This window comes from Metopolophium dirhodum, chromosome 9 (genome assembly GCF_019925205.1).
Source record: "Metopolophium dirhodum isolate CAU chromosome 9, ASM1992520v1, whole genome shotgun sequence".
Classification (NCBI taxonomy): Eukaryota; Metazoa; Arthropoda; class Insecta; order Hemiptera; family Aphididae; genus Metopolophium; species Metopolophium dirhodum.
Window position 1 is genome coordinate 12,098,612 of NC_083568.1, and position 23,472 is coordinate 12,122,083.

General features: G+C 31.8%; 1 protein-coding gene and 1 non-coding gene across 2 annotated transcripts; both read left to right on the forward strand.

Annotated features, from left to right (window-relative positions):
* The first annotated feature begins 448 nt into the window (after positions 1-448).
* LOC132952463 (uncharacterized) lies at positions 449-15,633 on the forward strand. Its single transcript, XM_061024774.1, has 11 exons — positions 449-586; positions 675-733; positions 3,042-3,186; positions 3,969-4,133; positions 4,216-4,499; positions 11,393-11,443; positions 11,514-11,655; positions 11,744-11,802; positions 14,299-14,443; positions 15,065-15,226; positions 15,313-15,633. The coding sequence occupies exons 1-11, from the start codon at positions 449-451 to the stop codon at positions 15,631-15,633; spliced, it is 1,671 nt and encodes a 556-aa protein (XP_060880757.1).
* Positions 15,634-23,014: 7,381 nt separating this feature from the next.
* On the forward strand, positions 23,015-23,087 carry Trnak-cuu (transfer RNA lysine (anticodon CUU)). Its single transcript has one exon. It is a non-coding gene; the product is annotated as a tRNA-Lys (tRNA).
* The last annotated feature ends 385 nt before the right edge of the window (positions 23,088-23,472 follow it).

Sequence of the window (23,472 nt, forward strand, 5' to 3'; positions counted from 1 at the left end):
AGTCAGTCCGGACTATCTAACAGAGATGATAGCTATTATAAACGGAAACAAATAAATAAGTACTCACCGAATTGTAAACGATATAATATGATTTATTGGTAGTCGTTGTATAAATGATCTGCAGAATTAGTATCCGTTAAACCAGAGAAAATTACAACGATTATTAGGCGATCTTACTGATGACGACAATGATAATAAAATACGAACGAAACTTGGGAGATGCCTTAATAGCGAGCGTCTCCAGTATACACACCACAGCAATATGACAGAAGTATATTACGAACTATTTTTGGTTATGTTGACACAACGTAAAGAGAACAAAATAAAAAATATATAAACTATGGCTGTGTTTACATTGATTTAGCAAAGACATTATGAATACGTTTATAATTATTATAATACAAGTATATTGTCATAATAGTATATTTTTTAATATTATTGTAGAGGTATGTTGAACTTGTTCTACACTCCTGGCAGCCCACCATGCAGATCCGTTATGCTGACTGCCGAGGCTTTGGGCTTGGAAATTAATTTGATACCTATGGATCTCTTCAAAGATGATCACAAGAAATCAGGATTTGTCGAGGTAAGTTTTCGAAAAAAAGTTTATTATTATATTGTATTGTAAGTACCTACGCTGTACGGTGTTAATCATAATCGTTGTTATTTTATAGCTAAATCCTCAACACACTTTACCTACACTGGTTTACGATGATTTTGTTTTATGGGAGAGGTGAGGTTAAGTTATGATATTTATTAGATGACTATATGAGTTATAATTATTGAATGATATAATACATATAAAATCATATTTGGTAAACGTTTCTTGAAATACAAAGTTATTCCGCCTAGTGATAAGATAATTTAAGTTTCACGAAACGATTTATGGATTATTAATTATTATTGGTATATAATAATATATTTTGTTCACTTAAATAGCACGATAACTGTTATTATATAAACGTGAATGTTTCGATCGAGTGAGTGCATGTTGTATTAGTACGTCATTCCTGCCAGCCTTCGTGGGGAATTCATCACTTTGCCCGAGTTGGTGCCAGATTCAACCACGTAAGTCCGCTAGCAACCCGATGCGTTGTGTGAGTGGCCACCCCAGGCCGTCGGACTGCAGTGCTCACCGGACCTTCATCTCCCGTAGATTTAAGCACTTTTAAGTTCACCCTAAGTTGTAATTGCGCCCTGTGGTCTTTTCACCAGACCGATCAGACCACAGGGATCGCGGCCCCATACTTAAACTGCACCGTCCTTTATCCATTTGTACCACTTTTCTCCCATGCGTTCCTCGTTTGTTTTCTGCCACCGCCGCGTGGATTCATCGGGGCACATTAAGTAGTCTATGTACCGGAAATCTAGGGGGACCCCGAAAAATCCATGGTCGACCAACGTCGAGTGGTCCTTTACCGAACACCCTCGATTATCAAACAATAGCTTTTATTATATTAACGTAAATACCTACTAAATAATTTTAATCTGTAGCCAATAGGCTATAATATTTATTATCTAATACTGTTTTTAAATACAATAAATTATGATAAATAATATTTATTGTACGAATTATATACTTTATAGTATGTGCATAGATTTATCTACATTTATAGATTGTTGAAGTCTTATTTTAGATTCTGAGCGAAGCGATGAATGTATTGATTTTACAATGATGTGTTTTTTATTTTTTTTGTTTTATTTTTTATTTTTGTGTCTGTCATCACCTTTTAGGACAGTAAAAGTGCTTGGATTTTCTTCAATAGTAACTTTTCTGATAGGAAAGTGAATCTAATTGTTACTTTGTGGGGTCAAAAGTAAAAATTTCCCAGTAGTTTTCACAAGCGACGTGAAAAACAAAAGAAAAATTAAGGAAAGACGGGAATTTTTACGCAAAATTTGTTTTCGAGAAAATCAATTTTGGTTTTTGGTGTAACTCTAAAACAAATGACCGTAGGGACATGAAATTTTGACTGAATGTTTATATTAGCATTTTCTATACACCATAAAATTTATAAAATATTTTGACTATTTTTGAGCTGTTTACGAACATTGTCAGTTTTCAATTTTTTTAGTTTTTTTTTCTATAAATATCAATAAATTTTTATTTGTTGGGTAAAAAAGCGTGAAAATTTAATATAAGGCTCCTGATATATCGTTCTAATAGCAGTTGAAAAATATTAAAAATACATAGGCACAATTTTTTTTTATAAGCATTTAAAGTTTAAATTTTGACAACATTTATCAAATTTATAATTTATTAATTATATTGTGGTTAAAAAATATGTATAAAATGTTTAACTTTTATGGCTAAAGATTGAAAATTTAAAACAAGGCTCCACGTAAATAGGTTATATATAAATTACTTTATTCACAATAATATCATCAAATATACTTGGTAAAATCATAGGCTGACTGACCGTTTTCGCTCAGAATCGTTTTTCTTATACAATGATATTATATCATTGAATTCAAATTTAACACCATCCATTACAGTGACCCACTTGTAACCTACTGTACAGCGAAGCGACATCCACTTATCCACCTTTTTAAAGTTGTTTAGGCCTTTTTTATAATAAACTTGAAGACTTCATTTGTCCATTATTATGTTAATTTGGTATTAATTTCAATTTTGGGAGTATTATATTGTATACATCACGGATTTAGAGTCTTATATTATATTGCTTTATGCATAGTGGAAATCTGTGGAGATTTAGTTAAATTTATGGGATAGTTTATGTTTATCACATAATATAACTTTTAATGATACTTTAACTTGACTTAGGTATGATACGCATATATATTATATACAGCAGTTAAAATATTCATTTTTTTTGAAAACTGTAACCAAATAAATTCAAGTTAGTGATATAAATATACAGACCGTGAGTCCGGACAACGATCAATCGATCTCGATCGTAATATTTTGATTAGGTTTATATATTATACATAAAACTATATAGGACCACTGACTGTTAGTACTAATAGAATAATACTGAACAATAATTACACGTTTTTAATAATCGACGTTTCTGTTGCAGCCGTGCAATCATGGTGTACTTGGTTGAAACGTACGGAAAAGACGATAATACACTGTTCCCCAAGGACACGAAAAAGCAAGCGCTGATCAACCAAAGACTGCAGTATGACTTGGGCACCTTGTACCCGACTTTTATCGACCAATACGTGAGTATTTACATCATATTATAACAACGAATTACTAACGGTCATTAATTTTTCGTTGTTGTTTGAAACGATGACTTCTTGTTCGGTGTTTTAATTTGGTACCTATACCGTCGCATGCGCATACCACCAATTCTTTTGCAGGCGCACTCATGTGCCTTATTACGTCGTATTGAAAATCAAAACTAGTCATAATGTTTTAAAATTTTATAAATTATAGAAAATGATAAAATAAAAATATCGTGTGAATTTCAAGTATCTACAAATATTTGTGTATAAATTACAACAAAACATGAAAAATCGAGTGAATATCCAATTAATAATATAATTTGACTTTCTGGTAGACATTTTTTGTTGATAAAATTAGACAAACCTATGAGGATCTTTGTATGACATTTTTAAATCTGAGGTTTAAAAGTAAAATTTTTTATGAATTTCTAACTGAAAAAAATTCGAAACTGAAAATATACATAAACAGTTCAAAATAAGTTAAAATTATATTATGGTATATAGGTAATGCTAATAAAAACATTTAGTAAAAATTTATGATTATTTGTTTTAGAGAAAATCTATTTTGCGTAAACATTTCCGCTTTTCCTTAATTTTTATTTTATTTTACCCGTTGCTTCTGAAAAATATTAAAAATTTAAATAAATTTCTTAAAAACCACACATAATAAGAACAATTGAATACGTTATCGACGCACTAATTTTTATTTGTATGCATACACGTAATATATTTATAAAATTGCGAATTAAAGTTGAAGATTTCGTTTCATTTCACAGTACATGTGGCTTTTTGGTTATGCAAAAAAAACCGACGAAAAAGAGAATAGACTCCACGATGCACTCGAGTTTTTGGAAACCTTTCTGAAATCTTCCGATTGGGTAGCTGGCGATTCCATGACTTTGGCCGATATATCTTTGGTAGCTACTATTTCAACATTTGAGGTATTTTCATTTTGAATTTTTTTTACACGTCATTATTATAACTTTGACACACGTTTAACATAAACTTTCGTATTTTCTTCAGGTTTCTGGTGTTGACTTGAATAGACACGAAAAAGTCTCTAAATGGCTTCAAAGGTGCAAGACTAAAATTGTGGGATACAAAGATATCAATCAAGTTGGAGTAGATCGATTCAAAGCCTTGATAGACGATAAATTAGCTAACACAGTTGCACAAATGGAAGAAGTTACCAAGGATGATGTATTTGCAGCGATTGAGGTATTAAAAAAAGCTGTAACAGCTAAGATCATAGATGAAGAATTCTCTGATTCAATACAGAAAATAAATACAGCCGTATCGGTCTATTAGTCATTTAAAATTGTAACAATAACTGCTAAACACTAATAATAATATAATGAGTATATTACACTACATTAATTTGAAAAATAAAAATTAGTGCAGCCACTATGATAGTTTTTTTTTACACCACCTGAATCAGTGGCGTATTTACGTGGTGGGGGGATGAAGGGGATCAATGCCCCCATGAGTTGTTTATAATATGCACAATTTTTCGGTGTCCTAACTTAAGGTATCTAGCTTTAAAAGTGGGGCTATTGGATAAAATCATATCTCCTCCCCCCCCCCCCCCCCCCCCCCCGATTAAAACCTAAATACGCTGCTCTATCTGATTACAATGACAAGTGATATTATTATTATTATTATACTATACAGTTTAGATTATGTTACGTCTTTACCTGGCGTTGGTTTAAAAGGTAGAAACAGATGAACAAAAGAAGAATTACATAAGTTGATAATGTGCTTTACCCATGACTGCAAGTGAATACTTTTATTGAACAGCTCTCTGATGCGATGTTAGGTGTGTACACTCTTATCACATTACCTTATTGATAATATATTATAATAAAATTTCTTAGATTATGCTACAGATTATGATTGTAATGACAAATCCATCAGTCCTCAAGTAATGATTTTTTTTGTTATATAAATGCAAACACATTTACGGATGACGGTGTATAGTGTAAAAGGGCTCGAAATATTTAAAACCTAGTTCTCCACGTCTTCTATAGTATAACAAATACTGGAAATTCAACAAATCCAAAGAATTAAATGTGGGCTTTTTTAAAATATCGTCTTAATTATTCAACGATTAATATTTGCATTGTGTTATTCCGGTTTAGCGAATCGTCGTTATTATATTTAATGATGTACATAATTACGTATAGTTTTTAAGCATTGGACACTGCTCGCAGACAGTGGCGCAAATGTCCGGTTGCTGGGAGGGGCTTGGGGGCAATTACCCACTCCCAATACTAAAAAAAATTATTTTGTGGTAGATTTGTTCTGTGTTTACTTATAGTGGCTTCTAGTCATAGAGTAATATAGAGTTGGCGTTCTGTTGTATAACGTTGAAGCCAGTGGTGGGCAAATAACTCTTGAAATTCTATAATTGAATAAATACTTGAAGTAGGATAAATATATGCGGAAAGAGGTGGTAGTAGTCTTTTGGTAAAATAGGTGTATATTAAATCCGATATAATGAGACGTAATATACGATGAATGCGCGGGCTTGATGACCCGTTTCAATGGGTGAAAGGACGCAGCTGGTGAGACCGGTTGCTTGTGTCCTTCGGAGAAATGACAGTTCAATGACCCTTGCTACGATTTTACACTCGAAAATAAATTAGAGTAGGTAGGTCATTTGTATTAGTTAAAGAGGGACTAAGGACATTTGTGAGTGTGTGTGTTTACGTTCCTGGAAGTTGTATAAAATTACGTTATTAAATTGCTCTTTTTTAGAAATGTCCGCTAAAAGCCCCTCGTTATACAATTTTATACACATCTCATACACTTGCACACTGCCACACTGCAGGGCTCTAAGGAATATAGTTGGAAAAAATATTATTTGATTTCGTACATCGTATAACTAGACCAAAGAAATTACTTTACGTTTGTCCGTCGACTATTGTAAACATGAAATAAATATAAAATAGTCGACTCTCGAGCCTCAGTAACTCGAACTGGATAGTTAGAGCTCTGCACGGTCTGATCTAGACTATACTAAGCAGTAGAATAAAAATCGTCACTTGGTATCAGTAATATTTTTAAATGGAACCTTGTATTACATTTTAAGTTTTTGACCACACGAAAATATTATTATTGAAATGTATAGAAAAAAATACTGGATTATTATATTTTATAAAAAAAAATACCTTGATTGGTTTTTTATGAGGTTAACGGGAAGATGGTTCTAAATAGTTTATATTTAATATTTACTTTTCATGTAGTCTAACTCAATAGTAGAAATGGAATTAAAGTTGTTATGAATTTTAACTTTTAACAGTTTAGGTTTTTGTCGTAGTTTGTTCAATATTTATAATGATTTTGTATTTCGTGTATCCTTTTGTATTTGTAAAAAGCCATATTTTCTGATTTAAGTTTGTGACCCAAAAATCAAAAAGGGCACATTTCCATAATTGTTTTCATGTAAAAGCTTTATAAGAGAATATGTTTATTGAACATGGTTTGCTTAAATAGAATAAATAATATGTACCTGTGAAAAGTTCCACATCTTACAATATAATACACGTGAACACTGGCCTCTTAGGAATTCAGTTAGAAAGAATATTATTTGATTCCCTATATCGTATAACTAATCCAATGAAATTACGTTACTTTTGTCCGTAAACTACTGTAAACATGAAATAAATGTAAAATAGTCGACTCTCGAGTCTTGATAACTCGAATTTCATACCTCTAAATTCTGGATATCTCAAACGCGTCTAATTTTTCTTTTAAATCCATGACATCTATAATTGGTTTTCGATAACTTGACATTTATATTAACTCAAATTTGCACTACCTTTCGACTACTTGAAATTCGAATATCCGAAGTCGGTTGATTTCTATTAAACTATTTAGAATAATTATAATAATAGTAGTAGTAATTGTAGTTGTAGAAGTATTTTTGTATTGGAATGCTTATAAAAGTAACGCTCGTCTGACTTAAGGCTATATCTCAATAATAATGATTAGGTGCAATGAAATAATTTAATCGTCCGTCAGAATGACAGTTTCACTCACAATAGTTATACATTTTATAGACATAAATTATTATAAAAAATAACTAACCTTAATTAAATAACTAATTTTAATCCATGCTGTATATTAATTCGTGGTTTTTATATATTTCTAGCTTATCCTGCGCACTTCGTCGCACATTTAAAATTAAAACTGTTACGAAACACACCAAAAACATACGAAATGTTATGATATAATATTTATTAATTATATTATATTCCGACAGCAATTATAGTAACCATTTTAAATCAATGGCGACCAATAATTATTATTATACATTATAATAGCTTTAAAACCCATGGCAACCATTTATAAACAAAAATTTCCATCGGAAATCTCAAAATCCTTATTTGAGCATCTCCCGGGGTTGGTCCTCTCCCTTTTTAAATTAGCCTATCATCTGCCCAAAGGTCTAATCTATCTCTGTACTAAATTTCACCAACATTGGTCCGGCCGTTTAGGAATGCATAAAGGACATACCTACACACAGACAGAAAGACAATCATTCATTTTTATATATTATATAGATGTCTAATTTTATTCAAATTTTCCATTTTACTAGCCATGAAAAATTGCTATGAGGACTGCAGGTGTCCGACCATAAGGCAATATTATAGTATATCGTGTTAGAGTGATCCAAGGGCAGTCATCGCCTTTTGTTAATATCCTATATATAATCGAAAACAAAACTATTGGCGCGTGCAAGTTGTTCCGTCTGGCATATGCGTTGAACACATGTAAAACAAACACTAAACAGAAAACTAACAGAAGGGCATATTAAAACTAGGTTATTTTCTTATTTTATAATTATTGTTTGTCACTAAAAGTCGTGAGAGGTTACCTACGAAAAAACCGTAACAGTTTTCTGAAAAAATGTCTACAACGTTATTAAAGTATAATGTCACGCGTATAGTACTATGCATCGGAATGACATTGGTTCATAATTCATCACAAGGTGGAGGAGAAGAAGGTAATTATAATTTTTATTTATAAAATATTTGTATTTTACATAAAAAAATTGAACATTTTATACATATTTTTGAACTACAAAAGTATATAAAAAATAATCATAATATTGACTAACATAAGATTTGTCAAAATCTGAACTAAAATGCTCGTAAAAAAAAAACGTCTCTATTATGTATTTTCAGTATTTCAAAATATCTATTATACCAACTTATGAAGAATATTTTTTTTTTGTTTTTTGGTTTTATCTCTACATGGGAGTAGTACGCTTTCACATTCCTTGGCCCCCATCCAGCATCGCTTATTTAAATAATGAAGCATATAAATGTGTACAGCAGTTGGTTTCGACTCGCATGAACCATAACATAGCTTCTGCAGCTATCGCTGGTATATATTCCTATGCTACGAGCTCCATCATGATGCCTTACACGTCCTTACAATGGCTAGGCCAAATGGGAATAGTCCGGGCAAGCCCTGGGCAATCACTTCACATAGTGAATCTTGCAGTTTTGCAATTTTGCAGCACAACTATGTTCGAAGTCTTCTTGAACCGACCTAAGCCAGCCGCCCTAGACTTCCCGTTCTGAACTTCCTCCTTCTCGAGCCGGCCGTAACCCGCCCCTCTCGCTTCACGTGCTTGATTAGTCACTCGCCTGCAGCTTCAGCCGCCTGACGAGCCCTCTCCTCTTGAGGGTCAGGATCTCCTCCACCATCTTGTAGAAGATCCTGAACGTCTCCTCTGCATCGTGAAGGTCTATTGCTTTCTCCTAGAGATCAACCGGGAGATCTCTAAAGACCGGTCCGCACAGTATATCCTGTACGTCCACAGCCTCTGGGGGGCGTCCCAGCCACTCCATGAATCTTGTATTAAATGTTAAAGTTTTTTGAACCAGCCGAAACTATTTTCATATTATTTATATAAAAGAAAAATTTCAAAATTTCAAATGTCTATAAATAGTTCAAAAACTGTCAAAATATTTTAAACATTTTATCATGCACAAAAAATTATAAAATAATTTGGTGAAAATTCGAATTACCTACCTATAGTTAGTTGTTACCTATTGACTTACAACAAAATATCAAAAAACGTTTGAGGATAAATTGTTATTTTATGGTTGAATATCCGTCATAACAATTTTAATTTCAAACGCTCTTAAAAAATTAATGTGACTTTCCAGTTAACTTTTTTTTTATTATTAGAGGTATAATGAAACTTGTATTATATTTTCAAATAGTAGTTAAAAAAAAACAATTTATATCTATAAATTGCTTAAAAAGAGTAAATTTGTTTTAAAAATTCAATCTTGTGTGGAAAATTGACAGTTAAAACTTTGTTATAATTTTAAGTCTCTACAGTAATTTATTTTTGAGCTACAACAGAAAAGCATAATCGATTTTGTTTGTTCAAAACTTTTTCAAGGTTCCAAAATAGTAAAATTATTATTCTTGCCTTTACATTTTTTAATATCTACCTTGGTAAATAGGTAACTCAACCTAACATTTAAAATAACAATAAAACATATTCTTTTTACCAGAAAATTTTCAGTTAAGAAATAAGACAGTAAATACACAAGTGGTATAGCTTCTATTAGATTTAAAAATTAAAAATGTCTTTACTACGGTATAAAATACTATAAACGAAATATATCTATTGCGCTATAATTGTAAATAACAATAAACACAAAGTTGAGTAACATGATCATACCAAATAACGTAAAATGACATAATTTTTTTTCAGACGATGTCCCAATCGAGAAGTAAATAAATGTTGTACACGAGATTATTGATTTCAACTTTTACCCTTGAATTCCAAAGTCTACTCTTGATTATTATAGATTTAGGTTTATGTATAACTGACGGTGACATGTCTATACCGACAGCGACAACACTATTAGAATTCCTATAATAATAACTGCTAATAAACTTCAGGAGGTTATTATATACAATATGAGGTGCAAACATTTGGGAGGTCTTAATGGGCGCCAACATGCGTTATATAATAAGTTATGATATTGTAATATCTATAACGTACATACCTACCTTTATATGTTATAATATAATAATTTCATCAAACTTACTGCTTGTGTGATGTTTTTAAAAGTAATTTTCGAGTCTAAAACAACTTTTGCACCGATTCGTTCTCGTTTATTATATTCTAATAAAAATAATCCGTCGTACTCTGTATAAAAAAATGGCTCTAAAAGTTGTGATATCATTTTATAGGCACATAAGTCTTTGAACTATAGGTAGCTGATATCTTTTATGTTAAAATAATCTGCCATAAAATTGATCTAAGTATCCTGACCATTGGTGCAACTAGGGTTAGGGCTTCTGTTAATTCTGGGGGGGCTAACAAAACTATTTATTAAAAATAACCTATGGGGGCTTATATATAAAGCAATATAGGATATTTTTGGGGGGTATTAATCTTAGTCAGGTGGGCTATGCCCCCCCCCCTAGTTGCGCCAATTATGCTGACTTTAAACACTTGATTACACTACCTCCTTCAATAATAGTAGACTATATTATTATTATTACTCATTATGCTGTAGTATTTTTAAGTTTTTAACTTAAGTCGCAAAGCTAAGCTCAATTTTTATTTTTTTAGCAGATTATTTTAACATAAGTTATATCTATAGCTTAAAGACTTACCTACCTTTAAAATTATATCATAACTTTTAGAGTCGTTTAACGTTTTTTTACACGGAGTATGGAGAAGTGGTTTTGTTGGGAAATCACTCATTTTTTTGTAGATACATTATTATTTCGGAAACATTGTTTTACAGTGATGTTTTTTTCTTTTTTTTAAAATTTTATACAATAAGTTTAATATATGTTGATAAATGGTCACCATTGTTTGCAGATTATAATATGTAGTAATAATAGAAATTATCATTATTTTAAATTTTTTTTATTTTGGTGCCTATAGGTGTCGGATAGTGCATTGTAATGCGGGTCGCGGGGAATATTTTCGAATTAAATTTTGAAAATACTCTCTAATATTTTCTAGTAAAATTGGCTATAACTCTGTTGATATCGTTCAAAATGATTTGAAAACTACACCATGCATTTCTACGTGAAATTTTCAATTGGATTATTTTATTTTTGAACTTCATTATTTAACTAAAAATACGTTATGCTTTCTCAAGAAATATTTTTCGTGAATCGTGTTACTCGCTGTAATTAATAATTATAGTCTGGTGTTTTGCCTATGCGTGTATTTGAAGGTGCTCTTGTTTTTATACTTGTAAGAACTTATCGTATATCCCAATGCAACTATATTGTTATAAATGTATGATTCTATAATATTATTGTAGGAAGAAGATGGACTTGTACTACACTTCTTTCAGTGCGCCATGTAGATCCGTTATGCTGATGGCCGAAATTTTGGATTTGAAATTGAATTTGATACCTATAGATCTCAAATCTCGCCAACATCTTGAAAAAAAATTCACCGACGTAAGTTTTTGATAAAAGCTGTCTTATAATATTGTATTGTAAGTACCTGCGTTTAGCGGTGTTAGTTATAATCATTGTTATTTTACAGATAAATCCTCAACACATTTTACCTACACTGGTTGATGATGATTTTGTTTTATGGGAGAGGTGATTTTAATTTATAATATTTATTAGATAACTATAGGAGTTATAATTATTCAATGATATTATAATACATAAAATAATATATTTGGCTTACTGGTACACGTTAGTTGAAAGACAAAGTTAGTGATAAGATAAGATAATTATTGGTATATAATAATATATTTTGTTCATTTGAATATTACGATAGGTAGCTGTTATTATAATAACGTAAATACTAAATAATTTTAATCTGTAGGCTATAATATAATACAAGTATTTGTTTGTTGCTTTTATATTCAAATACTACTCCAATGATTTTTACAAAAATCTCAGAGATTATCAGAGATATTTGAAAGTTTAGAGAGTAGTTTGAATTGTGTTAAGAAATATCCTGAGTGCTAAATCCAATCATCGACTTGTGGTTGCCAGTAAATTATGTTGAATTATTTCACAAAGCCTGGTACACCGACCAAAACCGAGATACATTTAGTATAATAGGGTTATACTGCTAGAACAAGTATAAATATGAAAATACTTTAAGATTTTTAATTCACAAAAAAAAAAAAACAATTAAAATTCAATATTTTAGTTAAAATAATGTTTTTTCCAAAATTAGGTAAAATGTTTTGTTAATATATTGTAATATTATATAGTACTCGCAGACTAATTAATATCCTGAGATATATTGTTACTCTCAATCAGTTTTTGAAGATTTTTAATTTTGAGAATGTTCTATCTGGTGTTGTACTATAGATACTTGTTGGAATTATAAACAAAACACCCTATACAATGTAGAATATAAGTAATATATTCACACTGTAGTTCAGCAGACGCTGACTAGGTATACATTTTTATAATACTACAGCATATATGTCTTGTGTAGTGTAGCCGGGTATACATAGTTAGTCATTGATTTATATTACGCCTCGTAACACTATTGTACATCGTATCATTATACTTATTATTATATTATATATATCCGATCTTATTACTATTTACCTTTAACTTCTGTATATCTGTGTACTTCAACAATACTGCTAGAGTAAAAACAATTGTGTATAATCTAGGAAAAATTAACTGTAATCCAGAATTTTAGGTTCCGAGATAATTTTAGATTTTTTTTCCCGATTTTGACCAAATATAAAAAATCACGTATAATTATTACACTGTCATAGTAGTTTGTTTGGGTATACAACGATACAGGGCACAGACTACTAACATGGTAATAGTGTACTACTGTAATAATGCATTGCTTAAGTAATACAACGTAACTGGTAACTGCGCAAGTACCTAGTATGTACCTTCTTACTTTAATAATAATATCAATTATCCTGCTCAGCTAATTTTTACCTACTCAGCCACCCAAAAAAGGTAAAGAACCCACCCCTTAGGTCCAAAAAATGTTAATACTTAACAATATAAAACATAGATAGAAATCCATTAAAATTTCTGGGAGGGGGGGGGCTAATATTATTATTATCAATGTGAGCGGGCCCCTTCGATCCTACAAAACTAAAAAAGGAAGGGGCAGACGCACTTAAACAGGCTAAGCTTTAAACACCATCACCAATACTACAGTTACTATTTAGCATAGATCAATTAAATCTGGAAATCACAAAATAATTAAAACTGAGTTCCTAGTCAGATATTACATCTGATAAACAAATTTCTGTGAACACAACTACATCAAAGTTAGAAGTATTTAGGAGAGTGTTCAGCTTTAACTATTTTGGAAATTAAGTTTTTGACATTTTCATAATATATCATCGTTAATTCGGATTTCATTACTGGTTTTTTGGAACGGTGGTGAAAATAATTGTTAGTTAACCGTTGACATATTATTTGATTGTTGAGTTCTTTTATCTTTCTGGAATTCGGTTATTTATAGATATGTGTGGAGTTCTTGGATATATTGTCGTTGTTTCAGTGTTTTATCACTGGCAATTCTGTTTTCACTAATACCTTGATCAGTTCTAATCCGGTGCGATGCCTGCCACATATTAAAAACGTCGGTGGTAGTGTTCAACATTACTTTTTAAGAGGAGGGCTTTCATGTTACATCTGCGTGTAATAGAAACAGGTTTGACGTCAAATCCATGTTTTTCAATGATACTATTTACAGTCGAGATAGTTATCAGTTGGCTCTCGGCATTGAAAACTATGATATTTTTAGATCTGGCTGGTCAATGAGGTCTGGGAACGCGTCATTATTAGATATGGGATTTTGGAAATTATTTGATTCTAAAGATTCTATGCGCTTGGTTAAATTGAGGAAATCGTTTTGAAGAATAAGATTTTCGTTTACAATCAGAAAAAGTTGAGATAAGATTTCGGTGAATATTAGTTCAAATGAATCTAATTCATCTCCCTGTTTTTTAATAATATCGACAATTTTGGATTGTTCTATCTATAGGGATTTAATACCTGAGAGGGGCACACAACTGACTGCTTGTACTAATTATAAAATAATACTCAACAATAATATTATGCGTTTTATAATAATTTTCGTTTTCGTTTCAGTCGTGCAATTATCGTGTACTTGGTTCAAAATTATGGTGGAGACAATAGTCCGCTGTTCTCTGAAGATACGAAAATACAAGCGCTGATCAACCAAAGACTGCAGTTTGACATGGGCACCTTGTACGCACCTTTTGTCAATCAATACGTTAGTATTGACATTCATATTATAACGACCAATTATAAACGGGTTTTAATTTATTGTTGTCGTTTGATGAGATGACTTACCTATCTGATGTTTTTAAACACAGTCATACTAGATGATTGGTACCTACCACTCTTTTCTTTTGCAAGCATACGGAAATGTTATGGAAATTATTAAACGTTTTACTCGGTACCTATCGATTCAAGATCTACCAACTACCATTAATATCCACCATACCATACCATACCATTATGCTGGAATATTCGTTTAGGCTTTCTATAGTAATATTATAATGACGTGATTCCATGGAATAAATTGGTCAAATAAAAAAAATCATCTATTAAAGATGAATTTAAAAAAAAAAATTGAAACAATGATTTTTCTACAGGGTCAAACAATATTTCGAGGCTTATTATAATTATTATGGAATCCGTTGAAAAAAAATTCAAGTCATTTCATTTTTAGCAATTTATCCATTAAAAATTGTGGAAAAAATCGTTAAATATCCATTAACTCAAATTTCTCTAAAAATTCGACGCGATAGATTATTATTAGTATACATACACGTAATATATTTGCAGTCAAATTGAGAATTAAATTTAAAGAATTTTTTTCATTTCACAGAGCTCGTGGATGTTTTTTAAAATACCGAGAACCGAATACAAAGAGAATAAACTCCACGTAGGACTCAAGTTTTTTGAAGACCTCTTGAGAGACTCTTGGGCTGCCGGCGATTCAATGACTGTAGCCGATGTGGCTTTGGTGGCTTCCATTTCGACAATCGAAGTATTTTCTAAATGAGTTTATTTTACTTATCAGTCATTAGTGTAATAACTTGAACATATGTTTAACACGCATTTTTGTCTTTTCAGGCTGTCGGTGTTGACTTGACGAAGTACACCAAAATCTCTAAATGGTTTGAAAATTGCAAGGCAACTATGAAAGGATACAACGAGGCTAATAAAGAGGGAATTGAAGTAGTCAAAACTATGGTAGCCAATAGAAAGTCTGAAGACAAAAAGAAATTCGAAGAACCAGTCGAGATAGAACAATCAGTTACCAATGATGATATAGTCAAAGCAGTTAAAACACTAATACAAGCTGTGCAACATCAAGTCATATCCCTAGAATATTCTGAAATGTTGAAAAAATTTGAGTCAAAAATAGAGACTAAAACCCCTTTGAAAATTTAAAAATTTAAAAATTTCATAATATCTACGAAACACTAAAATAAACTAAATTTAATTTAAATTATTTATACATATATGTATTTACTTTGTATTTGGCACTTAATGTAATACTATAAATGTAAAAAATTAAATGTTTTCAAAAAATTCGTATCACCGCTTATAGTGATCAAAATACTCTCGGAAAAACATGATCACTATGAGCGGCGACCACTGTACTTATAATATTAAACGTACAACGACGATATACACGAAATGATATAGACACCTACTTTAATAACTCTTTTCAATCAACATTATAAACCTTACCTAACCTAACCTCTAACCCAGTCAGTCTCAAAGTGGGCCATAGCGCCTCTCTTTGGGCGTTGGTAACCTCTAGGGGGAGGCATAGGACTTGAAGAAATTTTGTGTGCGCTGGCATGATCACATAATTCCACTAACGTCTGTTTTTTAATTAAATTCGAGCCAGGTTAACAAACTCGTTAAAGAGAATCAGGTTCATCCTTCACATTAGATACGTATTAATTTAATTTTAATAAAAACAATTTTAAATATAATTGAGATTAGTGGTTGATGTCTAAACTTTAGTAAATTTATTTTGAAATATGATCAAATATGCGTTTTAATGTTCTAATGTTTTATTGTTAGACTGGGGAAACTTTATTCTGAAAATTGATACTGTGGAAAACACAGTCTAAACCTTACTACGCAACTACGGTGTTTTCGTTTTTGGAGGGGGGTGTGCAATGGCGCCTCCCTTACCTACCACCACATAAGTAACTAAAAATTATTAGTGCACAATATAGAATATAAGTTGTGTACAAAAAATAAGTAAATTACATCTGTTTATAAAGATAATATTAATGATTACAAAACTTTGGTACGAGGTTATATTATATATTGCATGAAGATAACAAATATTAATAATTATAAATTTAATTCGACAAATGGTATTTAAATGAGAAATCAGATAACTAAATGAGTTACAAGAAATATATTATAATATCAACGTTTTATATTATTTTAAAATGTTGATAGGTACCCATAGGCCATAGAATCGCGAGGCCCTGTGCGATTGCACTTTATGCACACCCCTCGCGCCGGCACTGTGACACGCATCATATCATTATGCTATAATATTCGTTTAGGCTTGTTATAATAATACCATGGTTGATATATACAAGGTTATTACATTAATTATACCCCTTCGAAATCAAATGTTTGATGATAATACAAATATGGCAGCGTAAAGGGAGCTAATAATAATCAAGTACGTATGCGCGGGAATTTTGAATTTGGTAGCTTTTGTGAGTGTGATTTTGACGATAAGAAAAATTGATAATTATTGTGATATTCCTCTACGGAGCCACTTTCTGATCATAAAAATCTGAGTCAATATACAATAACCTGTATATTTCAATCATTCATAATAATATGACTAGAATAGCGGTGGACCAGTAATAAAATGAAAAAAAAAATCGTTTATAAAAGAAGATTGACGAATGGTTTTTCTACACGGCTATGTGATGCCACCAGATGTTGAAGCCTATATATTATATAATTGTTTGAACAATTTGCAATTTATTAATGGGATATGGTGAAAAAAAACCATTAAATAGGTATTCCTTAACACAAGTTTCTCAAAAAATGCTCAAAAACGCCCAATAATAGGTAGAAAAAATACCTTGTCGATACGTTTTTCTTATTATGCATGCATAATATAATATATTTGCAGTGGAATCACGACGTAAATTTTAAGATTTTTTTTCATTTTACAGATCCCGTGGATTTTCTTTAAAATACAGAAAACCGTAGAAAGAGAGGGAAAAATCCACAAAGCCCTCGAGTTTTTAGATAATGTTTTGAAGAAATCTTCTTGAACAGCCGGAGAATGGAGAATCAATGACTGTGGCCGATTCCTTTTTGGTCACTTTCATTTCGACCTTTAAGGTATTTTACTAACGACATTTTGTAAACACATAATTGTTATAACATGGACGACACACGTTTAATACACATTTTCGTATTTTATTCAGGTTGCCGGCGTTGACTTGACGAAGAACGACAATATAAATTAATAGCTTATAAAGTGCATGAATATAATAGACGGATACGAAAAAGCTAATCAAGAGGGAATCGTTGAAGTAATGCAGTCGAAGCTATGTTAAACTATCTGGATAAGACATTTTCAAAATTACCTAAAAGGCATTAATTATAATGCGTATCTTCCGACCAGATTTCATGTGTTTCATGTTTTGATTACAGCTTTTTTTGTTTTTTGTAATATTCAATAGTACAATATTAATTATTACTTTTATACATTTTAAATTATAAATATAATTTCGTTTGTACAAAATTTCTATTGCCATAAATTGTCTAGTGGGTGGTGCATAATGCATAATATAGATGATAATCTATTATATAATAACATAAAAATAATGCTACAAATGTGTAGCAATAAAATAATAAAAATATGATGTGAATGATATTAAATAATATTTGGAACTATTTTTAGTTAATATTATTTGATCTGATAAATCGCAAAATGTATTTGCTGTCAAAAAATAAATAAATATAAAATATAAATCTTAATGTGTTTATATCGACATTGGAATTTTCTTATTATATCATTATGGAATCAAAATATTGATATCGTTCTGCGTCATTTATACTTAATTCGGAGTGGATGTGCTCACGTGATTAATTACTAAAATATGTAATAATATTTAATAACTCCACTAAACTAAAATAGTACCATAATATAACAACAAGAGACTCGAACCTTTTGAATTTATCGGTATCGGTTCCGGTAATGGTTAGCCAAAAATAAAATAACTGTTCCAGTTCGGTTCTGGTTTTTGATAAAAATAAAAATAAAGGTATCAGTTCTAAATATTTTAGGTAAAGAAAAGTGTAATAATTGTAATTACCTATCTTGAATGCCGGTTTAATTAATAGTATGAGAAACATTAGATAACTCATAATATCATACATAATTTATAAACAAAACGCTAATACCATTAAACTATGATGAGTAAAATTATTTAATTTTTGAACTTTAAAAAAACCTGTTTAATTTAAAAATTCCGGTTCGGTTTCAGTACTTTATTTATTAAAATTTAGGTTTCAGTTCCTGTTCCAGTTCTTAATATTTTAAAGGTTCAGGTTCTAGAACTGGTTCTTTTAGGTTCGGTTTTAGTTCCTGTGTCTGATTAATAAACCAAAAATAAAACTTTTGTGAATTATCATAATTTTCTTAAAAATAATGCAATAATTATTAGTAATTTATTCCGATAATATTGCTCTTTATGAAGTGGGATTGCTAAGAATGTTCGAGAATAACGTAATACATATAACAAATATTTGAATGTGTTTTACATGTATTAAATGTATTGGATTAACTATGGTGTTAGTTTTGTTCGAAGGTATAAGACAAGTTTAATAGTTAATACTTATATAGTTATAATTTTTTTAATATTTAATCCAGGAGCGGCTTCAGGGACATGATTGATGAGGGGGCTAAGTCATAATATTCAAAAAGCTTTCGATATTATATGTATATTATGTGTTTATTTTGTAATTTTCTTTTTAACAATACATAATTATTTAGAAATACGGGCTTAGAAGGCGGCTGTGACCCACTGTCCCTTCTAGTTTTTATTATTGTAACAATGAAAATTGTCTGAGTATGCCTGACTAAGTAGTAATTTTATTGTCTACTTTTCATGTAAATCAACTCAAGAGTAGAAATGGATTTTTTTTTTTTTTTTTGTTTGAACCGACAGCAGAGGAGGATCTGTGTGAACACTACTACTCCTCTGCTGCCATCGTTTATTAATGTTTAATAAAAACGTTAATACATGTACATTCTTAACACATAACTAATTATGGTTGCTTCACCTTGAAAATAAACATTAATACAATAGGTACAATACAATGCAATACAATGCGATACAATAAATAATCAAGTCAGTCAGTTGGAGCGGCTGCCACTGCATTCGCTCTTCGTTCGGTCTCAGCTATCCTTTCATCATGCTCCTTGCAGCTTAAAATGTTGTCAACTATGTCATAAAAGGACTGAGTGGCACGTTGGGAGGCAGCTCGTAGCCGGTCGTTCTCGCTGAACGGGACATCAGAAGGGCCGCACAACAAATCCTGGACGTCTCCCGGGGTTATATTTCGGTTACCAACAAACATCTTCACTGGCAGCCGAAGCGGATCCCAGTAAGCACAATCAAATATCGTGTGTTCCGCAGTGTCCTCAGGGTGTTGGCAGTACAGGCAAGCCGCATCAGGGGCGCGCTTCATCCTGTGTAGGTAGTACCTGAAACACCCGTGTCCCGTAAGGGCCTGCGTTACATGAAACGTGAGGTCTTTGGGGCATCTTTTCGTCCACCTTATCAGGTCCGGAAGAATCGTGCGCGTCCAGGCTCCTCTATCGCCCTTACTCCATCTGTTCGACCAGGCAGCAAGCAAGATGTCTCGCTCTGCTCTCTGAATCTCATCCTTTGAATCAGCTCTGTCCGGATCGTCAAGTTTACTTCGGACTCTTTTGCGTTCCAAAGCAAGAAAATCACCCGGAGGAGTTCCCGCCAGGAATAAGGCTGCCTCAGCCGAGACTGTGCGGTACGCCCTCGTGACTCTGAGAGCCGCAATCCTCTGTGCCCGGATCATAAGGTTTCGACAGATAGCGTACTTGCATGCTCTTTCCGCCCACGTTGGACAGGCGTACAGCAGCCTGCTGTTCACCACAGACATTAGCAGCGTTCTCTTAGACTGTGAGGGTCCTCCAAGGTTGGGCATGAGCCGTCCTATAGCCAGCGCTGCCTGGGACGCCTTCCCCGAAACAGTAGTGAAGAGAAATGGATTTTAAACTGTTATGAATTTCAACATTTACAGTTTCTGTTTTTTAAGTGGTTTTGTAAATTTTTATTCAAATTTAGAATTTAACGTGTTCGCAATTGTTAAAAGCAATGTTCTGTAATTTAAGTGTGTGACCAAAAAAAACAAAAAAAAGTGCATATACATAATTTTTTACATGTAAGTCTTTTTAAGAGAATATTATGTTAATTAATTAAATAATAATAATAATATTTTCATTTTTCCCATTTTAATTCCTATAATATTTGTTTGATTGCAAAATATATAAATTAAATACGTGAAATTCCAGTGTCCTCGGCTAGACATACAACAACAATAATATATTATGATCTCCACGAATTTGTAATAAACCTAATAGTCTAAATTGTATTTTTATTTTTTGGTTGAGTCGTATATGTTTATGGGTTTTTAATTTTTATATTGACTGCAGGCTATCGATTCATGAAAAAAAAAATTAAATGAACGACCCAATATGAACGCGTTCGTTTGAAAAAAAAACACGAACGTGAACGTGAACGAGATCATTTTTTTAGTGAACGTTCCGAACACTGAATTTATATTATTAATGACATTAATGTTTAATAAATCCACGAAACTAAAAAATTACCATACAACAACTGTTTTCATATATTATATTATAAATCTAGTCATCAGAAATATGATAAAGAAACGTAATTACTAATGTTCTATTATTAGACTGGGGAAACTTTATTCAGAAAATTGATACTTTACGATGTAAATAAACTCGTGCGTATGGAATATATTATCGACTCAATGAAAATATATGTATGTGAGTTGTGACACCTGATTACATCCACTGCGATACTATATACAGTGGAATGGGGAAAACACAGTCTAAAATACATACTAAGCAACTACGATGATTTCGTTTTTGGACGGGGTTGCCGCTACCACTGCGTAGATAACTATACTAACTACACAATAATCGATTTTTTACGACGGCGCGTGGCGCCGTGTGTTATAAAATCGATGCTTTTCCGTTTCCGGAAACTGTCAGGCTCGTAATTATTGAATTTTTGGGAAACCGACGGCCGGCATCCGCTTTCCTCGTTTGTTTGGTTTTAAAGTTTTAGTCATTCGTGTTCACTAGTCAATTTTCTTGATTATGCCCAGATGCATTACTGTTTAACAATATACCTATAAACCAATATACCGTACTACGCATGTTGCCGTGGAAAAAAGTGTTATATAGGTACATGTTATTATATCCTGCCGGCTGCCACTCAGCTGTCTCTCACTCAGTCCCCTCTCCCGCGAACGCGTGTTATAGTATTGCTTAACTGAACGCTGGAGTATATACGTTATACATTCGTTAAATTTCCGATCAAGGGAATGGAACTTTTTGAATTTATCGATATCAGTACTGCTTCTCAAATATAATAAAATGATTTACAAAACGATAGTATCACTTATGGGTGGCTGCTCTCCTCAAATGTTCATCATTTTTTTTTTATGTTTAAATACCTTATATTTTGTCATCTTTGTATAATATTTACTTATTATGCTTTACTGTACAGATTGTACATTTTCTTACAAAAAAAAAAAAAAAAGTGTGAGAAATATTAGATAATAATTATAATGCTGATCATACATAATTTATACACAAAACACTAATACCATAAATTATGATAAATAAAATAATTTTTGAACCTTAAAGAACCTATTTAATTTAAATTCCTGTTCGGTTCCGGTTCCGGTTCTTTTAGGTTCGGTTTTAGTCACTGTGTCTGATTGACAAAACAAAGAAAAAACTTTTGTGAACTATTCATAATTTTCTTAAAAGTAATGCAATAATTAATTAATACATTATTCCGATAATATTGATCATTATGATGTGTGGTTGCTAAGTATGTCCGAGAAGAACTAATAACAATTATTTGGATCGATCCACATGCATTAAATGTATTGGATTAACTATGGTGTTAATTTTGTTCAAAAGTTTGACAAGTTCAATAGTTAATACTTATATAGTGACATAGTGTAATGATATGCTCACACACCATTATAATAAATAAACTAATATCTTACATAGTAATAAATAACGGCCAGACTGTCACTTGTAGAAATAGGACATCCATTTTCATCGACAAATACGTACGATATCTATTATGCGATCACGAATTAAGAAATCGGCACGTACCGGCTCCCCGTAGGGGGCGCAGGGCGTGCGGAATTCTTATATTTCGCCAGAGAAAATTAATGGTAAAAAAAAGTTCCTTGCCACCGAAGAGAAATCTAGCTTGGGGAAGTACAAAAAAACTTTTGATAAAAACCGCCTACTACTCTCTGGTCGGCATATCCGTGTCGTCCCTTAAACCAGTGCATGAGCACCAGGCACCAAGTAACAACCTCTCAAAAATCTCAATATCGATTTCAACGAGCGACAACTGGACTCCTTGTGCGAGCAATAATCAGTGCGTTCATTAATTCAATTTGTGTATTTGAAGTATTACTTTGTTTCATTTAAAATCTAAAACTCCTAGCCCGGCTAACTCAGTCGGAAGAGCACGAGACTCTTAATCTCGGGGTCGTGGGTTCGAGCCCCACGTTGGGCGCCACGTTGGGCGCCACTTTGTAATAACGTAGGAATAAGATAAATATAAAAACGACTCCTGTCGATAGTTATATTAAAATCAGATCTTAGAATAGTAAAATTACGCTATTACCTTCCTCCAGGTGTTCGGAGGGCTCTCGAGATCGTGTATTCAAGAATTAGATCAAATACACCGTACAATATAATTTTATGTAAAAAGCACATATAATGTAATAACTTCAGTCAATATAAAATATTAAATTATATGTCTTACCTGTGTCGCAGTTATTTGTAGATAATATTGTAGGAGTTTTAGGTTTTAAACGAAACAAAGTAATACTTCAAATACACAAATCGAATTAAAGAACGCACTGATTATTGCTCGCAGAAGGAGTCCAGTTGTCGCT